General features: G+C 43.9%; 1 protein-coding gene across 2 annotated transcripts in view; it reads right to left on the bottom strand.

Annotated features, from left to right (window-relative positions):
• Positions 1-24,081, bottom strand: part of GRM5 (glutamate metabotropic receptor 5) — a 355,396-nt gene extending 331,315 nt beyond the window's left edge. For both annotated transcript variants that reach the window (XM_040422641.1, XM_040422642.1), the window contains exon 1: positions 23,403-24,081. In XM_040422641.1, coding sequence (XP_040278575.1) covers positions 23,403-24,081 — 679 coding nt within the window. The remainder of the gene's footprint in view (positions 1-23,402) is intronic.
• Between the last annotated feature and the right edge of the window lie 339 nt (positions 24,082-24,420).

Raw genomic sequence — 24,420 nt, 5'->3', positions numbered from 1 at the left:
AAACAGCCTACAGCCATCAGCCTACAGCAGGGCATGGTGGGAATTGTTGTTTTACAATAGCTGGAGAGCCGCAGGTTGGCCAGTTCTGGACTAAGTGAAACATGGCATTAGTCATGTGACACCCATCACATATATAATTCGTGACTTTAATTAAACAGCTGTGTTACGTGACATACGTGTGCGGGGTCAGCACACAGGATACATTCATGTGATAAGTAAATAGGACTAGTGGTGGAATTATTGGGGTCAATTATCAAACTGGTGTAAAGTAGAACTGGCTTAGTTACCCATAGCAACCAGATTCAACCTTTCATTTTCCAAAGGAGTTGTCAAAAATGAACGGTGGAATCTGATTAGTTCTACTTTACACTAGTATGATAAATGACCTCATATGTTTTTTTTTTATTGTGGTTATTACAGTAACTACAACACTTAACTACATATATTTAAATGGCTGCCTGTCTGTAGGTGATTTGTATAATGGCTAACCGTCTCTAGGTGATGTCATGTTGTAAATAAAGCTAAGTGTAAAAAAGAACAACACCACAGATCTGTTTCTACACAGACTCTGACAGGCATGATGAAGAGACACTGCAAGTAGTAATACTGTAAATACTGTATGTGGCGAAACCAACCTCGCCACTGGGTTTCGGAGGGGCCTGGCTACCAGCCTCTTGCCTCAGGATTATGGCCCATACTAACATTAAAGGAGCAGACAGACCGTCCGCACAGCTTAAATCTGTCTTTGCAGAGAGGAGGAAACCATGATGCATTGTGGGGATGAGTTGTTTCTGTGTATCCTGAGTTGCTGCATATCTGTCCTGTGTCGCAGTCTTCCTTCTGGTCACCTAGGGGGGGTGTCCACCAGATGGGGACCTGCATAAATACAGGCGGGTAGCCCTCAGTAAAGTGTTCCTGTTTTATACCTTCATGAAGTCTTGGCTCATGTTTGGGGGATGGAATAACTACACTCTTGGGGATTGCTATATCACAATACTCCCCTGAGTATAAGCTCTTGTAAGAGCTTGCTCCACCCCAGTCGGCAGGTGGAGATGGGACCGTAGTCACTCCACCGTCCCAACAGGGTGGCTGGGCGGGCGGCCCAGATCCCCAACTGCCACTGGGAGTACAGGGAGAGGAGATTGTTGGTCCCTCATCTCTGCAACAACCAGAATCACTGGTAGTGGAGACAGCCGGTCTCACTACCCAGCGGCAGTATACTCTACAGGGAGAGGAAACAGTTGGTCTCTCTCCCCAGCGGCAGATGGGGTATCCAGAGGAGGGGGTAAGTGATATTCCCCCTCCACAGCTCTCTCCCAGCCCAATACTGAGGGTAGTGGGCAAGGCTTTAAACCCCACTGACCCCTCTCCAGCAGAAGAGCTGGCATCAGAGCAGAGCGTCGCTGGCCTCTGCCCTAACCATTCAGTTACTACCCAGCAGGAGTTGGCACCATGCACCCCAGCTCAAGCGCTGGCATCAGGGCAGAGCGCCGCTGGCCTCTGCCCTCCCCTATCCTCCTCTCCAGAGCCGGACTTCCCACAGGCTACCCCAGCGGAAGAGCTGGCATCTGGGCAGAGCGCAGTCGGCCTCTGCCCACCAAGTACCTCCAGCTCCAAGCTAGAGAACCACAAGGAAGCAAGGAGTAGCAGATGCCCACTCAACAGCTGGGGACATACAGAACAGAGCCAGGCCCCAAGATTCAACAGGTCCCGTATTGGGTTGTGGGTGGACTGCCAGACTAACTCAGGTATCTGGTTAGTATTCCCTGGGAGGGGGAGATGTGTGGCGAAACCAACCTCGCCACTGGGTTTCTGAGGGGCCTGGCTACCAGCCTCTTGCCTCAGGATTATGGCCCATACTAACTTTAAAGGAGCAGACAGACCGTCCGCACAGCTTAAATCTGTCTTTGCAATTGTATTTTGTTATGTGAGGGTACCCAGATAGTTAATTGTATTGTATTTGTGTATTCTGAGTGCCATTCACCTAATGATATGCACTCAGACTTGAGCTATCTGGGAATATGTTAAAGGTCTGTGTTTGCTGTGGGGGGGGGTGACATTGTGTGTTTGGGTGGATTTCTGTCCGGTTGTCCCCACATGTGTATTGGCGATTTCCCTTTGTCTTGAGAGATAATTGGATTACTCCTCGGGTGTCTCCAGGGCAGAGAGGAGGAAACCATGATACATTGTGGGGATGTGTTGTGTCTGTGTATCCTGAGTTGCTGCATATCTGTCCTGTGTCACAGTCTTCCTTCTGGTCCCCTAGGGGCGTGTCCACCAGATGGGGACCTGCATAAATACAGGCGGGTAGCCCTCAGTAAAGTGTTCCTGTTTTATACCTTCATGAAGTCTTGGCTCATGTTTGGGGGATGGAATAACTACACTCTTTGGGATTGCTATATCACAATACTCCCCTGAGTATAAGCTCTTGTAAGAGCTTGCTCCTGGTTCCTGTCTCTGGATTTAAGAGAGGTTCACCCACTGGAGCCTGGAGCCTTGTCGTAGGTCCAGGGTGGGTAGGAGACGGCGAGACCTCCACCAAGCTTCGGCGGTTCGTGGGGTCTGCAGTGCTGACGGTGTCAAGTGGAGTGCTTGGAGTCCTCTGGAAGCACTAGGAGCATCTATCGACGGAGGTACCCGGTCGGGGTGCTAGGCGTTCCGTTACACTGTATATACTATACATGTTCTGCTCCACAGTACCCTACTATTGTTAGATACCTGAACGGTTAACTGAAAGCCAGGTCACATGATACTTGTGAGGGTCACATGACGGCTTACATGACTGACGCTATGTTTAGTCTTATTCAGCTCTCCTGTGGATTCATTTTACAAGACTAAAATGGGCCATACCATGTTTTTTCTTCAGGGAGAGGCTACTTTATGGATGCAATCAAGGTCTGCAAGCAACATTTTAAATCAATGTATATTAGAAAATAAATAAATGTAATCATTAAAACAGGAATACCTCTTTAACTGCTTATTTGCATATGGATTAAAAGTATGTTTTCTCCAGAATAAAGCAATGGACTGCTAAGTAAAAGGGATCATTAAATTCAGCTGTGCTAGACCTACAAGACATGGTGACTGGTTTATCAGTAAATTTCCTGCTGACAGTCTCCCTTTAATATGATATAGAACTATGTCTGAAAATAATCATGTTATCAAGTTACTCTCCCTGTGTGGTCATATGGTAACAAATAGTCTGCTAATAGTAGGCCACTCAGAGAACACCTGGTATAGAAGACGACATCGCCTGCACCCTCTGCTCGTGTTGTGAGACTATACATATACATCCACCATCTAATCCACCATCACTATTAAATCTGCTCTCACAACCCAACGTGTTTAATCAGCCTGTTATCATTTACTGGTCTGCAGGAGTCACGATTACAGTAACCATTCGTAGGAGGAAATTGTGACCTACGGTACATTTCATTCTTCCTTCCTTTCATATTTGGCACTTCACTTATCTGAATTGAAAAGCCTGAAAGAGCAGCCAAAACAGTGCTTCCCGGTCATTGGTGTTTCCATGGTACGAGAAATAAAGCCTGTTCCTTGTGTTTGTAGCTTTTGAAAAAAGGATAAAGTAATGAGCTTAATATTTCAAGGGCAAACATGATGTCTTAAGGAGATTTTCTTCATTCGCTTCCGAACATTTATGATCATTACGAAATACGCACACATTAAAAACTCAACTAGGCAATTACTGCTACGTCCACCAGCTAGCCATGCTGATGGTGGAGGTGGTGTGTGTTTGTGTCTAAGGGGGCTTAAAGACCACACCACAAAAGAAGACAACAGTATTATAAATGGCACGTGGTAGGTAGGGTGGCCACTTGCTTAACCCCAAAAAGGAGGACATTGTAGGCCATGCCCTCAACTCCACTAATCCATGACCCCTCTCCCAGTAATGGTGCCCGGTAAGAAAAAAAAGAAGGTGAGACCTTAAGGTAAGCTACGTGCTGGCCTGGAGTGCTTCCATCACCTTCAATCAGTCACTGAGTGACATGTCAGTCGGCTGTGGTGACTGACTGGTGGTGAGAGAAGGCCTCAGTCAGTCAGTGTATAGCTGTAGCACATGCTCAGACAACGAAATGCTACAGTCTCAGCATGAATCCACTGAAAAGGAGGACACCCAAGCATCCATCCAGGCCTTGCCCAGAAGGAGGACATGGAGCCAGGAAATTGAGCGGCCCAGCCTAAAGCCGGATGTCTGGCCACCCTAATGGTAAGAGTGGGCTCAGTTACAGATTTTGCATTGGGACCCAGAATTTTCAAGTTACAACTTTTTGGGCAATAATATGTTGGTTCTGACTCCTGGAACACTCATGAGGCAGGAGAGTTGACATTAGGTGCCTCGTGGGTGGTAACCAGACATGTCAAAGGTCAGGTCATAATGTTATGACCCATTTAAGAAAATAAAACCGATGTTGTAGGACAGTCCCTACAAGAGCCAAGTTGCTGTTGCTCAGTAGTCAATTAAAACTCTGTTGAAGAAGGGTGATCCAAAGCTAAAGGGGAAACAGTATCGATCCACTACTTCCATAAAGGCTAAATCTGCTCTAGATCTAGGGACAATCGCTTTCCTCCAGCAGCTGTGAAACTATACAATCATACAGATTTTGGCCAGGGAACCAATACTCATGCACATATCTTCGAGCACTTGAACCTCATTTATGGGAAATTTTAAGCCTTTCCCTTGATCCACAAAGGAATGACCATAAAACCTAAGAGAAATGTTCATTTTGGGGTATATTGGGATACACTCTGCCGCGTTGAAACATGTTTTTGTAAAACCCGAAAGGTCAAGTGGAATACTTGTAGATTTATACTCATGACCTCATGTCAAGGTGTTCTGTTTTCAATTTGCTATAGACAGCTCCTTTCTCTGAAGCATAACCTGTAGCTCTTGGGTCCCAATGTGAAATCTGAAACAGCGTACCTCACCTACAATGTTATCTTTAAGCGTTTGTAGCTAGTGAGAGAACAATTTCGGACCTGGACACTGTCCCTTCTAGGCTGAGCAATATAGAACTGTATCAAATAAATATTATCTACAGAATCTAATAATTAGCTACAAAGCAGTCAGATATACTGGAAAACATAGCATCCATGAACATACTACTAATCGACATCCAGGTCTAATGCAGTGAAGGTTATTGTCTACATCGCTAGTGATCCAAGGCAGTGACGGGGTAAATGTCAGTATCTGTGTGTTTTAGGGCTGTGACGGCGTTATTATAAATATTCCTGGTGATCTGGGGCAGTGAAGGGTTTGATATCAGTATACCTGGTTACCTAGGATAACCAGGGGGTTAATTACAGTGTCACTTGTGATCTTAGGCAGTGACGGGGTTACCGCAGAGATCCCTGGTGGTCTAGTGCAGTCAAATGTTAAATATAAGATGCCTGGTGTAAGAGTACATGCTGCATACCTGGTGTTCAGTGGTTATTCACCTTTTAGGCATTATTCCAACTGTGAAAAGAGTTTGCACACCAGTATTTCAACTTCATGTTTCCTTTTTGCATTGATCATAGAGATGAGTTCAGGAAGCGGATACAGAGAACTGTGCAGCTGTAACTGTATGGCTGCACAGTTCTCACTGTAATCAAACAGAGAAATTCTGGAGCCCTTTGTCTGATCACTAAGGGGAATAGCTCAGGGAGTCTAGTTGGAAGCAGATTTTCCTTGAATACGGACAGCTTCAGAGTGGTCTAGTAGAGGGTGCTCTGCCTACAATGTGCCATTTATAATACTAGTATGTAGTATAGAGGGACAATTGGGCTGTCTCAGGTGCACCTTCTACACCTGTACCCCTGCTACCTTTCTAGCCTCTACTGCCCTATTATCCACATGGCCCATCAAATGAGTTACAATTAACCACACAACACAAATGTGTGTGAGATTGCAGATAATCTATCCAAATTAGTTGGTAAAAGCTTCAGGAAGCCCAATATATCTGAGTCATTTGGATATTTCCTCAAACAGTCAATAGTAAAAACCAAAGGCAATGACTTAAAGGGAACCTGTCATCAACTTTATGGTGACCTTACTGGGGGCAGTATAACTTAGTGACAGATATGCTGATGTCAGCGGTGTGTCACTCATGAGCTAAAAGTAAGTGGTTGCTGAGAACCAGCATCATAATCATTGCAGCCCAGGCCTTAAAAAGAGTCACATCTACCTGAGAAGAGTCCTGGTTATTCTAATCTCCTGCTCTCTCACCCATCTGCTGATGGTTGGCAGGTCTCTCCTAGAGAGAAAGAGAGAAAACTAGGTAGAAGACTGTCAGCCATCAGCAGGTGGGCGGAAGAGCAGGAAGGCATGAATAACCAGGACTCTTCTCAGGTGGCCGGGACTCTTTTCCAGGTCCAGTCTGCAAAGATTGTGATGTCGGTTCTCGGCAACCACTTTCTTTTAGCTTATAAATGACAGACCTCTGAAATCAACTCCCCTGTCTCTACTCTATGCCGTCGTTAGTAGGGGCAGCATAAAGTTGGTGACAGGTTCCCTTTAACATGGTGTAGTCAGCTGCAGTAAAATTCTGTATACCATTCAATTCATTTTCAGGAAGAAGAAAAGTCATTGTAACTACAAATTTTGTCTACAAAATATTGTTTGCCTTCAGATTTTTTATTTTTTTTCGGAAGAAAATCCAGTGTGTAATCATAGCAACAGCCTCAGTTGCCATGCCAAAAAATACTGCTCGCATTATAATAATAAAAGATTATCCCGCGCTGCTGTAATCTATTATTGAGATTGATTTAGTGGATTTATAGTTTGGAATTGGAGAACTGAGTCGTTTTTCTTTCGTAGCTAGGCTATTTTTGATTTTGTACAATAATATAGTTGAGAGAGAAGCGTGTATATCGTCACTGCAGTAAGATAGCAACTCTATAAACATCAGGACATGCTGAATAGATGGTTTCCCCAATTATACAGAGAGAAAGCCACAATCAAAAGGCTTGAGCTACAATATGAACAATTATGGGGTGAAGAACTGTATATATGGATAGATAGACATTAGAAAGAAGGGTAGATAGATAGACAGACGGATAAAAAGATAGGTATGAGATAAATGCAATTAATAGCATAGATATAATTGAGATTCAGATCAATTGATAGATACGATGCAGATAGATAGATGATGAGATTGATGGAGATAGGGAGATGATAGATAGATAGATAGATAGATAGATAGATAGATAAACAATTAGATACATAAATAGATATGAGATAAATAAATAGTAGATATACGAGTTAGATAACTACAAGATGCGTAGACGGGCAGGTAGATAGATCTAGTCCTGTAGCCTAATTGCAATCCTTGCAATCAGAAAATCCCTTCGACTTTGTATAAGTGAACTTAATGGAGAAATAAATGGAGACACCTGGCATCTATTATCATCTAATATGCATTTCAGTTTCTTGAAAACAGACTCTGATCCTAAATCTTCTGAAATGTGTATACAGAAAACAGATCTCCTGTGCAGTGTAGTATACAGGATCTGTCGGCTCTCCTGTGTGGTGTAGTATAGAGGATCTGTCAGCTCTCCTGTGTGGTGTAGTATACAGGATCTGTCGGCTCTCCTGTGTGGTGTAGTATAGAGGATATGTCAGCTCTCCTGTGTGGTGTAGTATAGAGGATCTGTCAGCTCTCCTGTGTGGTGTAGTATAGAGGATCTGTCAGCTCTCCTGTGTGGTGTAGTATAGAGGATCTGTCGGCTCTCTTGTGTGGTGTAGTATAGAAGATCTGTCAGCTCTCCTGTGTGGTGTAGTATAGAGGATCTGTCAGCTCTCCTGTGTGGTGTAGTATAGAGGATCTGTCGGCTCTCCTGTGGTGTAGTATAGAGGATCTGTCGGCTCCCCTGTGCGGTGTAGTATAGAGGATCTGTCGGCTCTCCTGTGTGGTGTAGTATAGAGGATCTGTCGGCTCTCCTGTGGTGTAGTATAGAGGATCTGTCGGCTCCCCTGTGCGGTGTAGTATAGAGGATCTGTCGGCTCTCCTGTGTGGTGTAGTATAGAGGATCTGTGGTCTCTCCTGTGTGGTGTAGTATAGAGGATCTGTCCGCTCCCCTGTGTGGTGTAGTATAGAAGATCTGTCAGCTCTCCTGTGTGGTGTAGTATAGAGGATCTGTCAGCTCTCCTGTGTGGTGTAGTATAGAGGATCTGTCAGCTCTCCTGTGTGGTGTAGTATAGAGGATCTGTCGGCTCTCCTGTGCGGTGTAGTATAGAGGATCTGTCAGCTCTCCTGTGTGGTGTAGTATAGAGGATCTGTCAGCTCTCCTGTGTGGTGTAGTATAGAGGATCTGTCAGCTCTCCTGTGTGGTGTAGTATAGAGGATCTGTCAGCTCTCCTGTGTGGTGTAGTATAGAGGATCTGTCAGTTCTCCTGTGTGGTGTAGTATAGAGGATCTGTCTGCTCTCCTGTGTGGTGTAGTATAGAGGATCTGTCAGCTCTCCTGTGTGGTGTAGTATAGAGGATCTGTCAGTTCTCCTGTGCGGTGTAGTATAGAGGATCTGTCGGCTTTCCTGTGTGGTGTAGTATAGAGGATCTGTCAGCTCTCCTGTGTGGTGTAGTATAGAGGATCTGACAGCTCTCCTGTGTGGTGTAGTATAGAGGATCTGTCAGCTCTTCTGTGTGGTCTAGTGTAGAGGATCTGTCGGCTCTTCTGTGTGGTGTAGTATAGAGGATCTGTCAGTTCTCCTGTGTGGTGTAGTATAGAGGATCTGTCAGCTCTCCTGTGTGGTGTAGTATAGAGGATCTGTCAGCTCTCCTGTGTGGTGTAGTATAGAGGATCTGTCAGCTCTCCTGTGTGGTGTAGTATAGAGGATCTGTCAGCTCTCCTGTGCAGTGTAGTATAGAGGATCTGTCAGCTCTCCTGTGTGGTGTAGTATAGAGTATCTGTTGTCTCTCCTGTGTGGTGTAGTATAGAGTATCTGTTGGCTCTCCTGTGTGGTGTAGTATAGAGGATCTGTCGGCTCTCCTGTGTGGTGTAGTATACAGGATCTGTCAGCTCTCCTGTGTGGTGTAGTATAGAGGATCTGTCGTCTCTCCTGTGTGGTGTAGTATAGAGGATCTGTCAGCTCTCCTGTGTGGTGTAGTATAGAGAATCTGTCAGCTCTCCTGTGTGGTGTAGTATAGAGGATCTGTCAGCTCTCCTGTGTGGTGTAGTATAGAGGATCTGTCAGCTCTCCTGTGTGGTGTAGTATAGAGGATCTGTCAGCTCTCCTCTGTAGTGTAGTATAGAGGATCTGTCAGCTCTCCTGTGTGGTGTAGTATAGAGGATCTGTCAGCTCTCCTGTGTGGTGTAGTATAGAGGATCTGTCAGCTCTCCTGTGTGGTGTAGTATAGAGGATCTGTCAGCTCTCCTGTGTGGTGTAGTATAGAGGATCTGTCAGCTCTCCTCTGTAGTGTAGTATAGAGGATCTGTCAGCTCTCCTGTGTGGTGTAGTATAGAGGATCTGTCAGCTCTCCTGTGTGGTGTAGTATAGAGGATCTGTCAGCTCTCCTGTGTGGTCTAGTGTAGAGGATCTATCAGTTCTCCTGTGTGGTGTAGTATAGAGGATCTGTTGGCTCTCCTGTGTGGTGTAGTATAGAGGATCTGTCAGCTCTCCTGTGTGGTGTAGTATAGAGGATCTGTCAGCTCTCCTGTGTGGTGTAGTATAGAGGATCTGTCAGCTCTCCTGTGTGGTGTAGTATAGAGGATCTGTTGGCTCTCCTGTGTAGTGTAGTATAGAGGATCTGTCAGCTCTCCTCTGTAGTGTAGTATAGAGGATCCGTCAGCTCTCCTGTGTGGTGTAGTATAGAGGATCTGTCAGCTCTCCTGTGTGGTCTAGTGTAGAGGATCTATCAGTTCTCCTGTGTGGTGTAGTATAGAGGATCTGTCAGCTCTCCTGTGTGGTGTAGTATAGAGGATCTGTCAGCTCTCCTGTGTGGTGTAGTATAGAGGATCTGTCGGCTCTCCTGTGTAGTGTAGTATAGAGGATCTGTCAGCTCTCCTGTATAGTGTAGTATAGAGGATCTGTCGTCTCTCCTGTGTGGTGTAGTATAGAGGATCTGTCAGCTCTCCTGTGTGGTGTAGTATAGAGGATCTGTCAGCTCTCCTGTGTGGTGTAGTATAGAGGATCTGTCGGCTCTCCTGTGTGGTGTAGTATAGAGGATCTATCAGCTCTCCTGTGTGGTGTAGTATAGAGGATCTGTCAGCTCTCCTGTGTGGTGTAGTATAGAGGATCTATCAGTTCTCCTGTGCAGTGTAGTATAGAGGATCTGTCGGCTCTCCTGTGCGGTGTAGTATAGAGGATCTGTCGGCTCTCCTGTGCGGTGTAGTATAGAGGATCTGTTGGCTCTCCTGTGTGGTGTAGTATAGAGGATCTGTTGGCTCTCCTGTGTGGTGTAGTATAGAGGATCTGTTGGCTCTCCTGTGTAGTATAGAGGATCTGTCAGCTCTCCTGTGTGTTGTAGTATAGAGGATCTGTCGGCTCTCCTGTGTGGTGTATTATAGAGGATATGTCAGCTCTTCTGTGCGGTGTAGTATAGAGGATCTGTCAGCTCTCCTGTGTGGTGTAGTATAGAGGATCTGTCAGCTCTTCTGTGCGGTGTAGTATAGAGGATCTGTCAGCTCTCCTGTGTGGTGTAGTATAGAGGATCTGTCAGCTCTCCTGTGTGGTGTAGTATAGAGGATCTGTCAGCTCTCCTGTGTGGTGTAGTATAGAGGATCTGTCGGCTCTTTTGTGTGGTGTAGTATAGAGGATCTGTCAGCTCTCCTGTGCGGTGTAGTATAGAGGATCTGTCGGCTCTCCTGTGTGGTGTAGTATAGAGGATAATGGTATGGGGTTGCTTTCAGGGGGTCGGCCTCGGCCCCTTAGCTCCAGTATGGGGAAATCTTAATGCTTTAGCATACCAAGACAATTTGGAGAATTGTATGCTTCCAACTTTATAAAAATAGTTGGAAGAGGGCTTTATCCTGCATGACCGTGTCCCAGTGCACAAATCAAGGTCCATATCGGCATGGTTGGGGGAGTTTGGTGTGGAAGATCTTCACCAGCCGCACAAAGACCTGACCTCACCCTGATCCAAAACCTTGGGGATGAACTAGAACAGAGATTTTGAGGCAGGTCCTCTCCTCCAACATCAGTGTCTGACCAGTGTCATACTGTCCATACTGTAAGGTGTATATTGATCAGTTGACCGCTTGTGGGTCCTTATCAGAAAAGACCTACCTCCTACTCTGTACTAGAAAGTGGTATGCAATATAGTAACCACTAAAGGCGGGTTCACATCGGCCTTTTAATTTTCTCTGTCCTGCTCTATAGTAGGCACAGAACAACCAAAGTATGGGAAGCAGTTTTGGTCAAATGATGGAAACAAGTAGAGCCCGACCAATCCAATTGTCTATAGTGGTGTTTATCGGCTTCCATCAGGAAGGATTGCTCCGCTATTTTGTCTGATATTTTTAACAAAATTTGCAATGGACGCACCTAACGGAGCTTCCAACATAGAAGTGAATGCTTCATACCACAAGTATTTCTTGAAGACTCATAAGGAATCCATGAGAAAGAACATCAGCGATATGGCTGTGTGCATGATGTTATAACTTGTATGGACTAGAGCCACAAAGTATGAGCTTACAAGGAGTCTTCATCTTAAGTAGAGAACTTTGATGACCTCATAATATATAAATGCTTGTGGAAGATAAATCACCTGCCACAATTTCCAGCCTTTGTTGTCTAGATGAGTTTTACTGGGGCACAAAACGCACGTATGATAGATATAGATGAGACGTGCAGAGAGGTTACCAAAGGTAATGGATGTGTTTCTAGAGCACAAAGGATCAAAACAAAGCAAAGATATGACAACGGCAGAATTCCCATAGAGGATCAGCTCGGAAAATTGGATTTTAGAGCTGTTCTTATGTGGAAGAACCAGACGCTCATTACTTCATAAAGGGAGTTTACTTAAAAGAAAAAGAAAAAAAAAACAACAACATTTCCTCTAAAATAAATACAATTTCCTAGTAGATATAAAACCTAGGTCCACACGCGGTAGAAAAATTCCACCATGGACCTTGACACAAATTTATTTGCGGACTGTGCTCTAGATTCACTATGAATTCCGGGATACAGATATTGATGACTAGAGGTGAGGGAATCAATTCTAAACAAATTAGATTTGACTTGAATTTGGTAAAAAAATTGAGTTGTATCCGAATCAGAATTTTCGGTGATTCAGTTCTTTGGTAAGCGAGGGAGAGGGATAGAGAAAAAAAAAATTTAAAATAAAGAAAAAAAGTGAGACATTAGAGAGAAAAAAATCTAGGAGACCTCAGTCTGTCATATACAAGTTCTCAGGCTAATAGGAGCACTTTTGATTGGGGTAGAGACAATTCGGACCCGAATCAAATAGGTCGACTGATTTGGCCGAATTGAACCCCAATCAAATTTTGAGTCATTCGCTCATCTATATTGATGGCCTAGAAGCAGAAGGCTCGTACACTGCGTAGTTTCTGTGGCCAGTATACTGAAGCTCAGCTGATCGGTGGGGGTGCTGAGAATAAGTAATCAATATCTATAGCCTGGAGAAACCCTTTAAGAAGAAGTGTCACGCTCCGGACTCGCAGCGTGAGTATGCAGCAGCTCCCGTCCTGACCTCCCAGCACTGACGGGCCCGCATAGCATTATATTGATTTATGATGCTATGTAACCCTTAGAGTTCTGGAATGTATTGGATAACACTGACAGCATTATGCCAGCAAAATGGGTACACTATGAGCGGCGTGGAAGGACCTTTCCGTTTGGGAGGCAGCAGGACCTGACACTCCCAGCATTGTGATGCCACATAATCACACTGGGAGCATCAAGCTCTGCTGTCTCCAGTACGGCACAAGTGTTCCTGCGCGTGCCTGTGGTGAAATTAGTAATTTATATATTTTTTCAGTACTACTAGGTTGGGGAGGTGGGGCACTATTTATATTGGGGGCACTATGGGCCATTATATGTCCTGTGGGTACTACAGAGGGGTAATATCTTTACTGGGAGCAATACTGGGCCCATTATATGTCCTGGAGATACTACAGACAGGCTTTTTTATTCTGTGGGCACTATGGGGGCCATTATATGTCCTGTGGGTACTACACACGGGCATTATCTTTACTGGGGGAACTATGGAGGCCATTATATGTTCTTGAGGTACTATAAACAGGCATTATTTACTGATGTAGCAGAGTTAACAGTCACCATTAACTAGATGTGATAATTTACCAAGTGTGTGTGTTAACACTGCTACATCTGTATAATGGGCGGAACTATGTCGGCCAATAGATTTCCTAGGGGTAGTACAGGCGGACATTATTTATACTGGCGTGACTATGTTGGCCATCAGATGTCCTGGCGGTAGTACAGATGGGCATTATTTATACTGGGGGGACCACGATGGACATTACATGTTCTGGGGGCATTATATATACTGAGGGAACTGAGGGGGGGCATAATAGACACCTAAGGCACTGTAGAGGTTGGGGCTTAAAAAAGGCCAATAAAGTGTTAAAAACAGATACAAAACAGGTGAAAAACAGACTTAAAAAAATGGTTAGACAGTATGTATATATATATTACTGCAGGTAGGGGAGGGGTACAAGGTTTTTATGATGGTTCCAGATGGTAGACACATTCTGGAAGAGCTTCCGACATTGTTTTATATCTGGGAGTCGTCCACTGGAAATAGAAGGCTCCGTTCTGGCCAATAAATAATCTAAAATCATAAAACTTACGGTAATTAAAGAGACATCATTGCCAATCGTTGTACCCTCGCCTTTGCAATAGCATGTTTGGAATATCTGAGATTAACCTTTTCAATGCCAAAATGTCACTTATTCAATATATACTGCTGACAGACCACATTTGATCACAGATGATCAGCGGCAATGCTTAGGTGCCCCCAATCTCCCTGGATTTATTTATTTTTATTTTTGTTTTTTTGGAAGCTAAATACTATGGCCTATAATCAGGATAGGTCACCAATATTACACTGATGGGGGTCGGACGCTGAGCCTTCTGCTGATCTGCTGGTGGAAAGGGCTTTTGATGCTCAGGTGAGAGCCGCAACCCCTTTCTCTGCAGCAATGTCACATTGAAGACCTTCATGTGAATGGGAATGAGTGAGATTGTATGGGGACACACTATAGCTGGCACTGACAAGTCTCATGATTCCTACCCTTAATTAGTCACCTACTTACCATCAATCACCCACCCATCATTACTGACCCATTTCTTGGCAATGTCCTTCTCTTCAACTCCTCCTCTACCTGGCTGTTCCTCAGGGGCGGTTCCACTTCTATGAATATTGTTAACAGGAAGCTTAGCCGAAGCAGCTTTGTTGTGGCTGTAGATTACACACGAGATGTATTGTGAAACATATGCTGGCTGGTAACGGAGGCTATGGCTGACATTTGAGACATTGTGACTGGCACAGAGGGGGTGGCACTACAAAGGGGACACACTGTGGTGGCAATTTAATGGGGGGAGCATGCTGTAGCTGGCACTGACAAGTCTCAGAATTCCCACCCACAATTGGTCACCTATTCACAATCAGTCACCCACCCATCATCCCTGAGCCATTTCTTGGCAATGTCCTTGATAAATTACAATTTCCCAGCTGCTAAAATAAAAATGTTCTGCACTAGTTGGGACAAGGGTAGTTTGCGAGACATGTGCACTAGATGTTGATTTCCAGGAGAGATACTGTACCTACAAGTCACCCAGTGATCCCATTTAGATACAGGGGTAGGGCCACAAACCAAATCTTTGGCCCAGGTGGACGAGAGCCTACTGCCTTAGGCAGGATATATAAATGGAGAAGTTTTATTCTTTTATACGGCCATTGAGCATGTAAGTGACCTCTAATATTCGTATAATTTACAGTCCTGGCACTATATCCTAATATATGTATAATATATATGTAAATATAGAAAGTCTACAGGTAAGTTCTTTTCCATGGTTTGCTCAATACCGTAATTAGTAACACCGAGGATTTTGTTGTCATGGAAACAACGTTGCCCCCACCGCACAACATTGCTGTATCTTCCGTATATTCCATAGAAACTCCCACGATGCTCACACTGGGAACGGAATGCTGTAGGTAAGCCGAGTGGAAATCGTCAAAGCCATTGTTACATCTAACAATGCATCATAATGGAGGTTAATTCCAGGAAAAAGACATTATGCTGGCATCCTGCGGTATAAATTAAAGGGCAACTCCATTCACAAAACTCACTCAGACCCACAGGGGGCAGTATTACTACTAAAGATACTCTACTTGCCAGGCTTAAAGGAGAAAGAAGATTTGACGACCGATTTACCTAAAACAGGTTGCGTCTCCATCTCCGCTTCCTCCTACACAGTGCTATAGTCAACAGGGGGCGACAATAAACCCAGAGAGAAAGCTCCTCCCGCAGAGAAGGAATGAAATCTTCATAGATAATGGGGGTAATATGTGAAATAAAAAAGCCAAATAGTGAAAGCTATAATGTCTTTACCATTTACTAAAAGGCCGTCGATGCACCACCGTCCGCTTTATTGCCTACCAGGCACAGCGCCATCCTGTTAGTAGTGCCTGGGTCTGGTATTGCAGCCCAGTCAGTGCCATTCCCTTTGACCTGTAATATACTATCCCCCTCTTCTTCTATTTAATACACTTTCTGTGGGCTTCTCTAACAATGGGTCAGAATAAGAACTGTACCCAGTTCAGATTCGGCCATTTACCCCCCATCATGACCAGACAGTTTTTTTTTTTTTAGTTTGTAGCAAAAGCGGTTTCAAAAGCAGTAACTCTTCATTTGGTTACTAAAATAATTTTTGCCTGTTTATTTCAGTGATATACGGGGCTTTAATTTTTATGACATTTTTATTTTAATTTTTTTTGTTTTTATTTGTTATCCCTGGGAAAATGTAAAAAAAAAGTCAGTTTTTTGCTTTTTTAATAACTGAAACGGGGTTAGGGTTAGAAGCTGCGGTGTGGGCTAGTGGTGGCATTCTTCTTAGTATTTTTTTCGTTTTGCTTTTATTATTTTTTTATTTTATTTTATTTTAAATTTGTGTCCCTATATAGTCAATACAAGACCTCTGTGGGGCATATACTTTATACTGCACATATGTTTTTTTAATTGCTGATTTCTTCATTCGTACTGACACATTAGCCTTGTGGTATGACCTGCAGAGCTGTTCTTGGTCTGCTAAGACCCAGCAGCTCTTGCTTGTGCCCCAGATGTTTTGTCCAGAGCCCTGAATGTAGTGGCCGCTGGCTACATAACTGTATTGCTGTATGGCAATAGAGTTGAATTACCAGTGGGGCTGGGGACACTACAGAGGAGAATTATAAGTACTGGGGGCACTACAGAGGAGAATTATAAGTACTGGGGGCACTACAGAGGAGCATTATAAGTACTGGGGGCACTACAGAGGAGCATTATAAGTACTGGGGGCACTACAGAGGAGCATTATAAGTACTGGGGGCACTACAGGGGGCATTATAAGTATTGGAGGCACTAAAGGGGTACAATGTATGCACTGGGGCACTACAAGGGACATTACACCTACTGAGATACTACAGGGGGCATTATACCTAATGGGGCACTACAGGGGGCATTATATCTACTGGGCCCTACAGGGTGCATTATAGCTACTTGGGGTACTACAGGGAATCATTATAACCAGTGGAGCACTACAGAGGGCATTATATCTACTTGGTGCACTACAAGGGAACTTATTCTTACTGGGTAAGCTATAGTAGGGCATTATAACTACTAGTGACACTATGAGGGAAGGCATTATAACTATTAAGGCCTCTTTGGGGGGCACTCTAGGGGACCACTATAACTACTGGGACACTACATTGGGCATTAGAACCACTGGGAGCACAATAGGAGGCATTATAATTACTGGGGGCACTACAGGGGGCCACTATAACTGCAGGAACACTACAGGGTCCATTATAACAACTGTGAGCGCAATAGGAGAAATTATAACTACTGGGGGAACTACAGGGGGCCATCATAACTGCCGGAACACTACAGGATGCATTACAACTACTGGGTGCACTATAGGAAGCATGATAACTACTGGGGGCACAACATGGAGCATTATAACTTTTGGGGTCACGATAGGGGCATCATAACTATAGGGGCCTCTACAAGGGTGCCTTATTACTACTGGAGGTTTTATTATTATTGGGCATAATAAGGAGGGCCCTACTACTAACAAGGGCACTCTCTGGGAGCACCATCACTGTAAGCGGAACTATTACAAAAGGGCACACTAGGAGATAATCATTACTATTGTTGGGACTTTTTGGAGAACTTTGGGGACTATCTGTATGGCGCTGTTATTTTTCCAGTATAATGTTTGTCGGCATTGGGAGCACAGCATGCACAGTACTGGGGGTAGCTGTAGCATTACACTGTTGGGGCACTAGGAGGAGCAGAATGATAGAAAAATCAGGACTCTAATATGTCTGTGTGGAAAACTCTGCAGAGATGAGACATGGCTGAAAGAAGTCTTCATGGCGGTCTGGGCTGAATGGAGAAGATAAAGAAAGAGAATGTCTACATGAGAGCACACATTATAGGATGTAAGAGGTATGTGGTGCTGTATTCTCCTGTATGTATGCCAGTACTGAATGCAATGTCCATCCTAATTTACCTTTAGCTCTAGGGGTTGGGGGTTGGATTGAAAGTTTAAGGCTTGCGCCCCAAATCTTTTGAGACCTTAGCAACGCCCCTGCATTGAGTATTTACACAGTGATGGGGAAGGTAGGCATGGGCTCCCTGCTCTTGGAGCTGCATGATCTCCACCCTTGCTGAGTCAAATGCGGACCACCTGGACGTTTAAAATCTATGAACATTTGAGAAATGGTTAACCAAGACATTTGCAAAATGAAAGGGCCCAACTTCAAATTCAGATGAGCCTGGCACTGGTTCTAGAAACTCCCAGTAATGAGCTGCAGTTGTCAGGGAACGCAGCAACTACCAGGGCTGATCTTAGGGGTGTTGATCTTTGTAGTTACAAAGGATGCTTTGGCCACCCCTATTATACTACTGTACGTATGAAGCTTTGATTTGGTCACTGTATGTTGGTTTTATTCCCAACCATATGACGGTATTTACTTAAAAGTATGCACTGAATGGTGTGGTTGTCTGCACACAGTATGACCTTACAACCTTTGGGGGTGGGGTGGGGGGTTTAAAAAAGGTACAAGGTATCATCCAAGGGAAGTCCAGCCCTGGAAGCTGCCTATACATTAATCATGCTAAAGCGAAAGATGTTTTTTGCTAGTTGTTCTCCACTTTTGATACACTGAATGGCATAGTTGTAACTTCTGGCATGTCAGGAGATTTTATGTTTTTTTGGGGGGTCAATATCCTAGTGTCTAGACTAGTGTTGAGCGGGAGGTGCCATATTCGATTTCGCGATATTTCGCGAATATTCGCTTGAATATTCGTCTTAGGCCTTGTTCACATCAGCGTTCAGCCTTTCCGTTCTCCTGCTCCGTTATAGGAGCAGGAAAACAGAAAGGACGGATTCGGCTCATAACTGAGCCGAACGGAGCCTACGGACCTCATAGACCCCCATAGACTATAATGGGGTCCGTTAGGTTTCCGCTCAGAAGATGATTTTGGAGCGGAGACAAAAGTCCTGCATGCACAACTTTTGTCTCCGCTCCAAAATCATCTTCTGAGCGGAAACCTAACGGACCCCATTATAGTCTATGGGGGTCTATGAGGTCTGTAGGCTCCGTTCGGCTCAGTTATGAGCCGAATCCGTCCTTTCCGTTTTCCTGCTCCTATAACGGAGCAGGAGAACGGAAAGGCTGAACGCTGATGTGAACATAGCCTTATATTCGTCTAAATCGAATATTCGTCATTTTTGTATTTATCGCGATTAATATGCGATTTAATCATTCGTATATTGCGTTTTTTAAGCTTAGAATTAGAAGTTATAAATGATAACTTCTAATTGCCTTATAAGTTAATAATAAGACAACTTTCCTATTCTTTAATCTTGGAGATCTAGATATAGCGCTATATTCTATGTCTTTATATTAATAAAAGAATCAATATAGCGAAGTATTCTTTATTCTACATCAACGAAGATAGCGAAGTATTCTACATCAACGAAAATAGCAAAGTATTCTACATCAACGAAGATAGCGAAGTATTCTACATCAACGAAGATAGCAAAGTATTCTACATCAATGAAGATAGCGAAGTATTCTACATCAACAAAGATAGCGAAGTATTCTCCATCAACGAAGATAGCAAAGTATTCTACATCAACGAAGATAGCAAAGTATTCTACATCAATGAAGATAGCAAAGTATTCTACATCAATGAAGATAGCGAAGTATTCTACATCAACGAAGATAGCGAAGTATTCTACATCAACAAAGATAGCAAAGTATTCTACATCAACGAAGATAGCAAAGTATTCTACATCAATGAAGATAGCGAAGTATTCTACATCAATGAAGATAGCAAAGTATTCTACATCAATGAAGATAGCAAAGTATTCTACATCAACGAAGATAGCAAAGTATTCTACATCAATGAAGATAGCGAAGTATTCTACATCAACAAAGATAGCGAAGTATTCTACATCAACGAAGATAGCGAAGTATTCTACATCAACGAAGATAGCGAAGTATTCTACATCAACGAAGATAGCGAAGTATTCTACATCAACGAAGATAGCGAAGTATTTTACATCTTCCTCAATTTAAGTTATTATCGCATTGCGATTACAACTTAGGCGATTTGGATAATGGTGGTATTAGGAGAATTAACGGTCGGATATAACGAATATACTACTATATCTAAGAATAGTGGATTATAAAAGTTGGATTCGCAATGCGGTTAATAATAATAGCAAATATTATCGCATTGCGATTACAAATTAGCACTGCTAGATTCCATATTCGTTAACTTCGTTAATTCTAGCTAGCTGACCAATTCCATTAGCTACAAGTTAAGATCGCAATGCGATTAATATAACTTGAATTAATCCCATTGGGATTTCAACTTACTTTCAACCTGGTTTACTAAATTACTTTCAATTAGCGAGGATGACGAATATATTTATTAGTCAAAACAAAATATTCTCCATCTTCGCTAATTCAAGAAAGCCAACCATTGTAAACCAGGTAACCAAGTTAAAATCGTTATGCGATTTATTCAAGTTATATTATTCGCATTGCGATTGCAACTTGATTCTCAAATCCGACAGTACATTCTAGCATGGAGGCGTTCCCATGGTGATGGGGACGCTCCATGCGCAAGAAAAGTAGATAGAGGCGGCAACGGGCACTGACTTGAGCGGGCAGGGAGCAGGGAATCCTCTCTTAAAAGTACCACCTTTTGAAAAGCTAGGGTAACAATAGGGTAACAATAAAAAAAAATGAATATTCGAAATAACGAATATATAGAACTATATTCGAAATATTCGCGAATATTCGCGAATTAGCGAAGTGCCGATATTCGCTAAAAAATTTCGCGCTCAACACTAGTCAAGACCCCCAACAATTGCAAAAACAGGGAAGATGGGTTCAGATGCACCCCTTTGCCTCTGATTGGCTGTTTGAATCTCCCTTGAGAGACTGCACACATGCATGCACTCTCATAGACATTCTATGAGCCTGTACACCGCTCCCCAGATAGCAGAGCAGTACACAAGCTCATGGAGTTTCTATGTGCCGGTACACCGCTCTCCAGATAGCAGAACAACATACAAGCTCATGGAGTTTCTATGTGCCTATACACCGCTCCCCAGATAGCAGAGCAGTATTCAAGCTCATGGAGTTTCTATGTGCCGGTACTCCGCACTCCAGATAGCAGAGCAGTATTCAAGCTCATGGAGTTTCTATGAGCCGCTCCACCGCTCTCCAGATAGAAGAGCAGTATACAAGCTCATGGAGTTTCTATGTGCCGGTACACCGCTCTCCAGATAGCAGAGCAGTATTCAAGCTTACGGACTTTCTATGTTCCGGTACACCGCTCTCCAGATAGCAGAGCAGTATACAAGCTCATAAAGTTTCCATGCTCCGGTACACCGCTCTCCAGATAGCAGAGCAGTATACAAGCTCATGGAGTTTCTATGTTCCAGTACACCAATCTCCAGATAGCAGAGCAGTATACAAGCTCATAGAGCTTCTATGTGCTGATACACCGCACTTCAGAAAGCAGAACAGTATACAAGCTCATAGAGTTTATATGAGCCGGTACACCACTCTCCAGATAGCAGAGCAGTATTCAAGCACATGGACTTTCTATGAGCCGGTACACCGCTCTCCAAATAGCAGAGCGGTACACAAGCTCATGGAGTTTCTATGAGCCGGTACACCACTCTCCAGATAGCAGAGCAGTATACAAGCTCATAGAGCTTCTATGTGCCAGTACACCGCACTCCAGAAAGCAGAACAGTATACAAGCTCATATAGTTTATATGAGCCGGTACACCACTCTCCAGATAGCAGAGAGGTATTCAAGCACATGGACTTTCTATGAGCCGGTACACCTCTCTCCAAATAGCAGAGCAGTACACAAGCTCATGTAGTTTCGATGAGCCGGTACACCGCTCTCCAGATAGCAGAACAGTATACAAGCTCATGTAGTTTCTATGTTCCAGTACACCACTCTCCAGATAGCAGAGCAGTATACAAGCTCATGGAGTTTCTATGTTCCGGTACACCGCTCTCTAGATAGCAGAGCAGTATACAAGCTCATGGAGTTTCTATGAGCCGGTACACCGCTCTCCAGATAGCAGAGCAGTATACAAGCTCATGGAGTTTCTATGTTCCGGTACACCGCTCTCTAGATAGCAGAGCAGTATACAAGCTCATGGAGTTTCTATGTTCCGGTGCACTGCTCTCCAGATAGCAGAGCAGTATACAAGCTCATAGAGCTTCTATGTGCCAGTACACCGCACTCCAGAAAGCAGAACAGTATACAAGCTCATATAGTTTATATGAGCCGGTACACCACTCTCCAGATAGCAGAGAGGTATTCAAGCACATGGACTTTCTATGAGCCGGTACACATGTCTCCAAATAGCAGAGCGGTACACAAGCTCATGTAGTTTCTATGAGGCGGTACACCGCTCTCCAGATAGCAGAACAGTATACAAGCTCATGTAGTTTCTATGTTCCAGTACACCACTCTCCAGATAGCAGAGCAGTATACAAGCTCATGGAGTTTCTATGTTCCGGTACACCGCTCTCTAGATAGCAGAGCAGTATACAAGCTCATGGAGTTTCTATGAGCCGGTACACCGCTCTCCAGATAGCAGAGCAGTATACAAGCTCATGGAGTTTCTATGTTCCGGTACATCGCTCTCTAGATAGCAGAGCAGTATACAAGCTCATGGAGTTTCTATGTTCCGGTGCACTGCTCTCCAGATAGCAGAGCAATATACAAGCTCATGGAGTTTCTATGTGCCGGTACACCGCTCTCCAGATAGCAGAGCAGTATACAAGCTCATGGAGTTTCTATGTGCCGATACACCATTCTCTAGATAGCAGAGCAGTATACAAGCTCATAGAGTTTCTATGTGCCGGTACTCCGCACTCCAGATAGCAGAGCAGTATACAAGCTCATGGAGTTTCTATGTGCCGATACACCATTCTCTAGATAGCAGAGCAGTATACAAGCTCATAGAGTTTCTATGTGCCGGTACACCGCACTCCAGATAGCAGAGCAGTATACAAGCTCATAGAGTTTATATGAGCCGGTACACCGCACTCCAGATAACAGAACAGTATACAAGCTCACAGAGTTTATATGAGCCGCTACACCACTCTCCAGATAGGTCTGTAAAGGTTCTCATTTTTCCAGGTCATGGTATATCTGTAAAGAATAAATCAAGGCAACTGGACTTTCCAAGAAATCTACAGTAAGTCCAGTTTCCTTGATTTATTCTTTACAGATACACTCCCCAGATAGCAGAGCAGTATTCAAGCACATGGACTTTCTATGAGTTGGTACACCGCTCTACAGGGAGCAGGGTGGAATATGAGTTCATCAGCATTCTATAAGCCGATACACTGCTCTCCAAGGAGAGTCAATCAGTGACTGCAATTTCATTGATCAAAAATACCAAAAGCTGGAGAAATTCTAGGACATATTTCTAAATTTGGAAGTCATTCCATATAGATTAGTGCTTCTAATTTCTAACTGAAATTTAAAGATCCTGGACCCCACTGTAAAATCTGCGAAAGGCGCCATTTAGAGTTCTGATGCATTATTATGAGGTAGGGGGCCTCCTTAGGAGCCTGAGTACAAGTGCAAATGCTACCCTATGACTCAGCCCCTGCTTCTATGAGATAACCTGCTCCTCTCTTGCCTTACAGAATCTCTTACCTTCGGTGTGCACTGCAGACACATAAGTCCAGTTGTACCTTTTGACAATATCCACCATGGCTCTTGCTTGTTGGGCATCCGAAGGTACTACTCTCATGAAATACTTGTACAGGGTTTTGTCACTGAGGTCCATGCTTGTTGCCGAATAAGCAATTTGAGGTATATTAAAAAGCTGCAATAAATTCTGCACTTGAATAGCTACAGAGCTGGAGCCAGGTCCAATAACTCCAACGATGGGCTTTTTTGAGTGGAAAGAAGACGAGGAACCATCAACACAACGGACTAAACCTTCTTCTTCTTCAGATGAAATAAGAGAGTCTCTTATGAACTCAATACTTTGTTCCAATGCCACCGCAGAATGCCAGCAGGAATCACGGATCTCACATCCAAGAGTTATGTTTGGCAACAGATTGGGGTCTGCGTTGATTCTGTCGAGGGCGTGCAGCATGGCTTCCACTCTCTGGATGCCATACTGTTCCCGAACCTCTCCACATTTTCTTTCATGAACCTTCTCAACAGTTGGCTGGTGGTGAACAGAAAACAGTGCTCCGATAACAATGTCCCCCGGCATATAGGCCACCACTCTTCTTTCATTGGTTTGTGCCAACACCATAAACCCAACATTTCCAACACCATCTTCCTTTAAGAGCAGAAGAACCAACCAAACGTATGGGAACATTTTAGGTCACAATTTAGGCTGGAGATGAAAACATTATGAAAGCAAAACAATTTCAGTGCTGTTAGGCTTCTACTCCTGGTTTGGGTTTCCCTCCATGCACTATATCCCACCATTCAAGGCTTGTCCATGGATGACTGTAGACCTTCCGTGAAGACCTTTACAACCAACCTGAATTGTCATTACCTAAAAAATAAGCAGAAGATGAGAAATCAGCATGCTTGCAAAAGTACCTTCATCATACCAAACTGTAATCCAATCCATTGAGAGAAATTATTAGAAAACCTTTCAGATACGGAACCTGAGGGTCTGCTCTATGCAGCCCAGGAGAAGGTCACAGCT

This window comes from Bufo bufo, chromosome 3, assembly GCF_905171765.1.
Source record: "Bufo bufo chromosome 3, aBufBuf1.1, whole genome shotgun sequence".
Lineage (NCBI taxonomy): Eukaryota > Metazoa > Chordata > Amphibia > Anura > Bufonidae > Bufo > Bufo bufo.
Note: the sequence above shows the minus strand (reverse complement) of the source record. Positions and strands in the feature narration are given on the sequence as shown.